The sequence below is a fragment of the Quercus suber genome, unplaced genomic scaffold (assembly GCF_002906115.3).
Source record: "Quercus suber isolate HL8 unplaced genomic scaffold, Cork oak 2.0 scaffold_234, whole genome shotgun sequence".
Taxonomy (NCBI): Eukaryota; Viridiplantae; Streptophyta; class Magnoliopsida; order Fagales; family Fagaceae; genus Quercus; species Quercus suber.
The window spans coordinates 881,903-890,927 of record NW_027069691.1 but is presented as its reverse complement, the minus strand read 5'-3'; the positions used below and the strand labels follow the sequence as shown (position 1 = coordinate 890,927).

At 34.0% G+C, this 9,025-nt stretch overlaps 2 protein-coding genes across 6 annotated transcripts; one reads left to right on the top strand and one right to left on the bottom strand.

Annotated features, from left to right (window-relative positions):
• Window positions 1-1,786: 1,786 nt before the first annotated feature.
• On the top strand, window positions 1,787-2,312 carry LOC111987428 (G-type lectin S-receptor-like serine/threonine-protein kinase At4g27290). The gene is made up of 2 exons (XM_024019146.1): window positions 1,787-1,930; window positions 2,007-2,312. Exons 1-2 carry the CDS (start codon window positions 1,787-1,789, stop codon window positions 2,310-2,312), a joined length of 450 nt encoding a protein of 149 aa, XP_023874914.1.
• Window positions 2,313-3,960: 1,648 nt separating this feature from the next.
• On the bottom strand, window positions 3,961-7,874 carry LOC136061075 (S-locus-specific glycoprotein S13-like). 5 transcript variants are annotated; one of them, XM_065780400.1, is made up of 5 exons: window positions 7,662-7,874; window positions 6,373-7,584; window positions 5,536-5,655; window positions 4,388-4,438; window positions 3,961-4,283 (listed from the first exon to the last, which is right to left on the bottom strand). In XM_065780400.1, the coding sequence occupies exons 2-5, from the start codon at window positions 7,370-7,372 to the stop codon at window positions 4,192-4,194; spliced, it is 1,263 nt and encodes a 420-aa protein (XP_065636472.1). In that variant the 5' UTR covers window positions 7,373-7,584; window positions 7,662-7,874; the 3' UTR covers window positions 3,961-4,191. The 5 variants fall into 5 exon arrangements, with proteins under 5 accessions (XP_065636472.1, XP_065636471.1, XP_065636468.1 ...); XM_065780399.1 differs by having other exon boundaries at window positions 7,696-7,874; XM_065780396.1 differs by having other exon boundaries at window positions 6,373-7,874.
• Between the last annotated feature and the right edge of the window lie 1,151 nt (window positions 7,875-9,025).

Sequence of the window (9,025 nt, the reverse complement as noted above, 5' to 3'; positions counted from 1 at the left end):
GCCTTAACCACTAATTTACTTGTACTCTGGATTAGGTTTATCCCACAATGGGAGATCCAAGAAGTGGCTTTTCAAGTTATTGATGGAGTTGAAGTGTTACTTTGGCCCTAAGCTCTCTTGATCTTGGTTCAGCCAAGATGATGACTAGGCAGCCGATCCCTTTCCCTAAAATTCGAACAGGATTTCTTAATTTTTGGGATGTGTTTTTCCTCACTACTCTCATGTTTCACTTTCCCAAATTTTCCATCCCCCTCTTCCCACCTTTCCTCTCTTATTTATATCCTCCCCTTAGTAGGGTTATTATGATGAGGGGATCTCTCCCATGTTAGTGAGTCCCTCCGTATCATATTGCTAACCAAAGGGGACCCATCTCCTCCTGCTAACATGACTTCCTAGTAACTTATGCTTGACGCCAATTTGTTGCTCAGTGGGCGGATTCCCTTAAGGTATTTTCTCTTGTTCATGGCATAACTTGGGATGCTTAGTTCGAATGTTCAACCAGGCCCATCTCAGCTGGGCTGAGTGGGCCGAGATGGACCGAGACCATTCAATGAGTGGGCCTGCAGTTCGAGGCCAAACTACTATTCTTGGTCAGTACAAAATCTAATTCAGTGTTAGAGGCCCAATGCTTCCATTCTCAACCCCCCATTGACTCTTGAACCAAATGGCTTTAGTGATATGAAGAATACTATGCTTTCACGATACATGTAGTAATATGAGATTTTGTTTATTATTCCAGCTCAACTAGAACGTATTCAATCTAAATATATTACTTATAGGCACCTTCGTATCTTGACTCTTATAATGATGCCCGTTCTTTTATGAAAAAAAATTTCTTTTCAATTTCAACTAAAACAGAGAAAAGTGGAATTATAGATCATCAGAACAACGAAGGCCCAAAGGAAGACCTTGAGCTCCCTTTCTTTGAACTATCCACAATAGTTTGTGTCACTGACAACTTTTCGTTCAATAACAAGCTTGGTGAAGGTGGTTTTGGATCTGTTTACAGGGTAAGTTTGTGATGTGCATGTACAAAAGAAATTAAAATGATGAAGTACTCTTTTATTTTGTTTATTTTTTTCAGAATTTAGCAATCTGCAAATGAGAATTTCAGGGTACACTGGAAGACAACCAAGAAATTGCTGTCAAAAGGCTTTCAAGGAGTTCTGGACAAGGATTAAATGAGTTCAAAAATGAAGTAAGACTAATTGCAAAGCTTCAACACCGAAATCTTGTAAAACTTCTTGGTTGTTGCATTCAACAAGAAGAGAAGATTCTGATTTATGAATACATGCCCAACAAAAGCTTGGACTACTTCATTTTTGGTTTGAATCCCTAAACATAATACATTCTGCTAGCTGGTTTAATTATGTGATCAATAGTTTATAAAATTTAGAAATTTTGCAATGTGTGGTTGAAACACAGGTATATATAATTAACTTGATCTAAATACTTACCAGATCAAACAAAAGGTAAATTGTTGGATTGGTCCAAACGCTTTCGTATTATTTGCGGGATTGCTCGGGGGCTTCAATATCTTCATCAAGATTCTAGATTGAGAATTATACATAGAGATCTCAAAGCAAGTAATGTTTTACTTGATAGTGAGATGAATTCTAAAATTTCAGACTTTGGCATGGCTAGAACTTTTGGAGGAGATCAGTTGGAAGGAAACACAAATAGAGTTGTTGGAACTTAGTAAGTTTCATTGATATTCTTTCATATAATTATTAATTTTCAAATTTATATTTTATGCTTAAAACTTGTGATGCCCTACGGTGGTTACATGGCACCAGAATATGCTTTTGACGGAATATTTTCAACAAAATCTGATATCTTTAGCTTTGGGATTTTATTGTTGGAGATCATAAGTGGGAAGAAAAGTACAGGGTTTTATCATCCAAACCACAAGCATAACCTTATTGGACATGTAAGTTTCAAATTGTTAGATTACTTATCTAGATACGTTGGACTGATGAATGACAATCATGTTCTTATATTTTTAGGCATGGATACTGTGGAATGAAGGCAGGCCTTTAGAATTGATTGATGAATGTTTAGGAGAATCATGCACAATGTCAGAAGTGTTGCGCTGCATCCATCTGAGCCTCTTATGCGTGCAACAGCGTCCTGAGGATAGGCCAAGCATATCTTCTGTTGTTGTGATGCTAAGCAGTGAGTGTGCTTTGACTGAACCCAAACAACCTGGTTTCTTCTTGGGAAAGGACTCAAATGGAGCACAGTTTTTCTCGAGTAATCATAAATCATCTTCAATCAATGAAATAACAGTTACATTATTGGAGCCTCGTTAAATATTCTGCACGGCTAAGACCTTCAACTCCTGCCTGCCCCAGATTCCCCATTGAAAACCCATTTGTGTTTTAAGTTTAAATCAATTGAGCTCTTTATCCTACTTGACGATCTCAATCCACTGCGTTCTAGAACGGGTTGTTAATAACTATAAAAATATACTTCCACTGCCCTGTGACACACTTCCCCATGTAAATGATGGTTTTGCCTTGCTTGCTTGAAGATTCGTTTACTCATACGTAGGCACAGGGTAAGGTCCAGACTCCAGAGGAATAGCCACAAGAAATAGACCACATCTATTTTAAAAAAAAATTAGTGTCTATTAGAAACACACTAATACACACACTCTTGCACATCAATTTCAAGTCACCATTTCAGTTTATTTTTTGTGCGTGCAAGAGTCCTCAACCCCCCAAAAAAAAAAGAAAAAATCTAGTCTACCAAAAAAAAGAAGAGCAATTATTATTATGTCCAATCTAGACTTGTAAGTAATCATTTAAAAGGGAATTCAGTTATCTTTAATAAAAGCTCAAATTTATCCCAAATCGAATGGTTGAATGTTAATTTGGTTAAATCAAGGTCAAACTCAAGTTGACTATTGTCAGACTTGGGAAAATTGTTTCAAAATATAAAATTTTGATGTAAAATGACGAATTCTAGTGGTTAGTTATATTTTTTACATCATTTGACTGCTAATCAACTCAGTCAAAGTTTGATCAATGAATGGTATTTTGGTCATTTTTTATCTTGATTTATAAAATTTACTATTTTGATATTCAATAAAGACAAATTAGGTTAATTTTAGCATTCCCTTGATTTTAGTGTTAAAATTGCAATTTTTGGAGTTTTTGCTCAAATTGAGATTTTTGCACAAAAAGTCACAAACTACATATAATTTACAAAGACAAAATACGACAAATTTGCACCTATGAGAAGTGTGTCAATAACCCCCAATGAAGTCCATAACGCACATGATTTTGAAAAATTGTAAGGATTAAGAAATTAGGGGATTATCCAAAAAAAAAAAAAATTAGGGGATTATGATAGCTATATTAACACTTTTCCTCCAGTAGGATAAATTTAGACTAACATCACTATTATGTCGTAAGTCATCTAATCCATTTTAAGTGTGCAGGTAGATAGCCAGTTCATCCAAAACTTAGATCAGTCTTGTAATCACCGATACTCCATCAATATCTAAGCTAGAGATGAAAATATTTTCAAGTCACCAATTGATATAGGAAAAGGGGCTCATTGATTTATAGTTCTAAACGTCTTTGCTTCCATGTAATAAGTTGAAGAAATAGGGAGCTTTAATTTTGGACAAAGAGCCCAAGTCGAATATCAACACGGCTGGTGACCTCTATGCCTTCCTCAAAATTGGCCCATGGGCTAATAATTCCCACATCTGAAGAGAGACCGTGGACTTTTCCTGAACCAGTCCAAAAGGCGAAAATGCGTGTGTGTTTCTAAGCTACAAATTGGGACCGTTGCCAATGACCTTACGATCACATAAAAATTAATAAGAATGCTATATTGTCAGTTTTTGAACGCAATTAACATTGACATATATAATTCTCAAAAAAAAAACATTGACATATATAGGAAAGTTTTTTTTTTTTTTTTTGAGAAAGACATATAAAGGCAAGATGAAGACTAACAAGAAGCAAATACATAATTTGATCAAGATAAAACAAAAAAAAGACTGATACACTTGTCGTGGGGTGGATAATACATTGGAAAAACTTTTTTAAGGCCTTAATATTATATCAATATATCAATTATTTCAAAATATTTTAAGCCTTAATGGGCTTCTATGACCTCTATTTAAGTCACTTATATCAAAAATAAGTAAATAATTAATATGAATTGTATCTGACTCTACTTAATGTTAGTAGTAGATCCAATAGTGGAAGTATTCATACTTGATAATTCCATCTCATGTTGAGGAGTAATTTCGTCAGTATTTTCACCTACAACACAGAATTTTAATATAACTTTAGTATAAAAGGAAAACGGGCCAATAAAGAAATAAAATTTTATAACATGACTATTATTTAAATGGATTAAATACTACCTTTAAATCTATAGAACCAACTTTGCTTGTGAACAAAAGTTTCAATTTTATCTGCAAATAAATAAATAAAGAAAAAAAAAAGTAAAAGTTGATACATAAGAAACCACATTTATAGAAACTCTCAAGAGACCACATGCCATTAAAGAGAATTCAAAAGGCCAATTATATTTCTCATTCCATGAAGAGAGAACATCCAACTTTACATTTTACCTCCAATCAAGTCTAGCCTCTTTCAAAATACAAGTTCAATTGTTTTTTTTTTTTTTTTTTGGTAATATATCAACTTTCTAAATAATCAAATTCCTAATCATTCAAAATAAAAAGTTCATAATTTGCGAAATTTCTCACACAATTACAAGAGTCCAAAAGCCAATATATATATATATATATATAAAAGACAAAAAATAAAACAAAATAATTAATTGGGAACTAAAAAAGAGTTCAAGATTGTGTATATATATATATATATATATAAAAGACAAAAAATAAAACAAAATAATTAATTGGGAACTAAAAAAGGGTTCAAGATTGTGATTCACGGAATCACGGGTAGACCCTTGGGTACAAGTTGACGCTTGTTCACTGAATCACTGGTACAAAAATCGTTGTCCATACCTATATTTTTCCTTGGGATTCAAGTGGGTTGACTGTTCTACTAAGTCATGGTCAGTGTTTTTTTTGTAATGCGTAAAATTGTGAAACAGCAGCAAGTATTATCATTTTACCAAATTTAAGAGCATTCACACTAAGAAATAAAAAATATAATTTTTAATAACTCAAAATACTATTTTATCTTTCAGCAAAAAAAAAAAAAAACTATTTTATCTATTTTTAATACTTTATTTTATAATATAGTCAATATCAAAAGTTTTATTTTAGAATTTAACATATTAAAATAATAAAATAATATATCCAACATAATAAGGAACAATTACAACTATCAACACATTAAAATACTTTTTTTTTTTTTAACACCACACATTAAAAGTTTATTTATTTTGTTAATTTTTAAGCTACAAACAGCAGTTTTGTTTTTTAGTTTACCTCCTTTTATATGCAATATATTTTGAGAGTATAAGTTGGTAAATTGACTTTTGAGATTTTCTAAATATAAACATATGTTTGCAACGGCTGTCAGAGTAAAGTACCTTTTATGTTTGCTCTGCTTCTGTAAATATAAAGGACAACTCCGACCATTACAGCAACTACAGCAACGGCAACAACACCTCTCCATGCTTTGTTCATCCAACGACCGTGTTCTCTTGCCACTTCATTGTTGAATTTGACCCAGCAAAGAAAATTATAGTTAAACTACAGCTAAGGAGATGAAACAGCGAGTGAAAGCAGAGCAGTTTTTAAAGAATCAAAATCAATTCAGAATGCAAAGTATAGTGGAAAAATAACTAACTTCAATAAGGAGTTCCTATTACAAAATTAATGGCATACCTATTTCTGAAGCCGATATTCAATTACAACTATCAACACATTAAAATACTTTTTTTTTTTTTAACACCACACATTAAAAGTTTATTTATTTTGTTAATTTTTAAGCTACAAACAGCAGTTTTGTTTTTTAGTTTACCTCCTTTTATATGCAATATATTTTGAGAGTATAAGTTGGTAAATTGACTTTTGAGATTTTCTAAATATAAACATATGTTTGCAACGGCTGTCAGAGTAAAGTACCTTTTATGTTTGCTCTGCTTCTGTAAATATAAAGGACAACTCCGACCATTACAGCAACTACAGCAACGGCAACAACACCTCTCCATGCTTTGTTCATCCAACGATCATGTTCTCTTGCCACTTCATTGTTGAATTTGACACAGCAAAGAAAATTATAGTTAAACTATAGCTAAAGGAGATGAAACAGCGAGTGAAAGCAGAGCAGTTTTTAAAGAATCAAAATCAATTCAGAATGCAAAGTATAGTGGAAAAATAACTAACTTCAATAAGGAGTTCCTATTACAAAATTAATGGCATACCTATTTCTGAAGCCGATATTCTGACATATAGATTTTGCCCACCAACTGGAAACTGTCTAATATCCATTAGATCACCAAACCACATGACACAGCCGCTGCCACTTTCTCTGATATCTGAGTTTGAATAAGCCACGCAGGAACAATTGTTTAAGCATTTGGCCCAACATTCGTTGAGGCTCATACTTTTGTTTACCCAAGAATATGTAGTATCTGGCAATTTCATGTTAAAATATGTATTAAACCCATCTTTTTGGCAGCTCAATGGCTTAATGAGTACACAACCTTGAGACCAAATCATTAAGCTCCATCTTTCTGGTGATTTGGGCTTGAATCCTAGTAAACATTGGCAGATAGCGAACCCACCATAACCAATGATACAATTTGCATTGGGTCCACAAAACCCGTAATTGTCACAGTGGTCTTTAGGTAGTAATGAATAGGGTAGCCAAATTTGACTACCTTCATTCCATATGTGCCTCTCAAGAGAAGTGGTGAGTTGGTTCAAAACAATTCTTGAGATTTCAGATTTATTTTTGAGGGTGTAGGTGTAGTACACTTCATACTCATTAGAAACAAAGTAGTCATCATAATCTGGATTTAAACCCGGTGAACCGCTGAACCAGAGGCCGTTCCATGGGCCTGTACGGTAAAATTTGTTGGTTCCTTTCTGAATAACAGGATCAGGGTATGAATTCCTTTCTATCCAATAGGTTAAATCTCCAGGAGATGGATCATCTGTACTCGTCCATTCTGTAAGATTCCAGTTAATACCTTTCCTCAGGTCCCATCCCAACTTCATTCCTGGTAACAATGTATTAGATGGATAGTCGAAGCTTTCCCACAAAGAGGTTTCCGAATTTCCATCTCTTAGTACAAGATTTCCTGAGTCTAAGAGTTGTAACACAGGATTGTTGGCTTGTTTTTGTGCTCCTAATCCTGTTGACCAAACAACACTCTTATTCTGACTCATAACCACAAGACTTCCTGTCCTGTTTATCATCAGCAAGCCAGACGAGTCATTGATTGGGTTGAGTCGGTTTGCAACCCAAACAACAGTTCTACCTGGGATCTTCTTGTACCATATTCCCAAGTAGAAATTTTTGGAATTACCAAGACTGAAGAAACCTAGTTCGAAGCTTCCATCATTGCTAACTAAGGTCCTTGCGCCGCTTATATTTTGTGATGGAGTAATTCTATCTTCTGCAAGGGAGACTTTGGAAAACAAAAAGAGTAAATATGTGAGCATAAAAATAAAAGAGAGAATATTCATTGATTTCATAGTTACAGACCTCCTACAAGGAAAATATGTAAGAAATCACATACTGATTTCTTTGTTTATCAATCACAACTCAAACAAAGAGCAGGAAGGGGCTAACTGCAGATGTGTTTACACATTGAAAGTAGTCAATATCGACTCCATTCTTGACTTTTCAACATTTCATATTTTCCACAGAACAGGGGTCTTTCTTGCACCACTATACCGTAGCCCATACGATACTCGAGGCATTTTGTCTTGAAAAAAATAAATAAAAATAAAACCTAATGACCTTGCTTTAACATAGACCGAGACGTCAACCTCTTTACTCTTATTGGTTACCACTTGCTTGTGGTGGCGCTACCACTACCAACAATCGTTTCATTGATGGAAACCACGCCTCCACATCCGTGGGCCCCCACTTGAAAATCAATCCCCCAAATATTCAAGTAGCCACCTATCTCATATATGCGGTTGATGCCCGCCTCCAAAACATGAATAAAACAATAGCAGCACAAAACAAATTCTAATACTTTTGTTATACTAATCACAACCTATCATTACAATTATTATACATTAAAAAAAAAAAATTGTGAAATTTGTTATATATCTAGACTTATTGAATATTGAAATTGCTTTTTTTACTAACAAAACGAGAAGTCCCTTTTAAAAATAATATATATTATAATAATAATAATAATAATAATAATAACACAAAGAATTTCACAAGTTTTTTTTAACGATTGTTGGAAGCGGTAGCGCCACCTCAAGCAAGTGGTAACTGATAAGAGTAAAGAGGTTGACGTCTCGGTCTATGTTAAAGCAAGGTCATTAGGTTTTATTTTTATTTTTATTTTTTAAAGACAAAATGCCTTGAGTATCGTATGGGCTACGGTATACTGGTGCAAGAAAGACCCCTATTCTGCGGAAAATATGAAATGTTGAAAAGTCAAGAATGGAGTCGATATTTACAACTTTCTATGTGTAAACACATCTGCAGTTGCCCCTGAGTTGTGATTGATAAACAAAGAAATCAATATGTGATTTCTTACATATTGTCTCTGTAGGAGGTCTGTAACAATGAAATCAATGAATATTCTCTCTTTTATTTTTACGTTTACATATTTACTCTTTTTGTTCTTCAAGAGTGATGAGTAAAATTATAGCTCGCAAGGCGCTCCAAATTTGGCCCGTCGGATTTGATCATAAAGTAGGTCCTACGGCTTAAGCTGACGGGGTAAATTATGAGAGAAGCCGAAGACCCAAAAAGTTGACGAACAGTGACTTGACAGGAAGGAAGCTTGTTCACCCAGGAGGTAACAACATCAAGAAAACTGACGATCCTGAAGCTGACAGTCTTAGTGAAACCTTGACTTGGTCACCACACATGAGTAAATA

Excerpts from the sequence above, each read along its gene's own strand:
- LOC136061075 (XM_065780396.1), bottom strand. The coding sequence starts at position 7,651 with ATGAAATCAATGAATATTCTCTCTTTTATTTTTATGCTCACATATTTA. Across the intron at positions 5,656-6,372 it reads AATATCGGCTTCAGAAATAG|TGGCAAGAGAACACGGTCGT; the intron begins GTATGCCATTAA and ends TCAACAATGAAG. Across the intron at positions 4,284-4,387 it reads TTGGTTCTATAGATTTAAAG|GTGAAAATACTGACGAAATT; the intron begins GTAGTATTTAAT and ends TCTGTGTTGTAG.
- LOC111987428 (XM_024019146.1), top strand. The coding sequence starts at position 1,787 with ATGGCACCAGAATATGCTTTTGACGGAATATTTTCAACAAAATCTGAT. Across the intron at positions 1,931-2,006 it reads AGCATAACCTTATTGGACAT|GCATGGATACTGTGGAATGA; the intron begins GTAAGTTTCAAA and ends TTATATTTTTAG.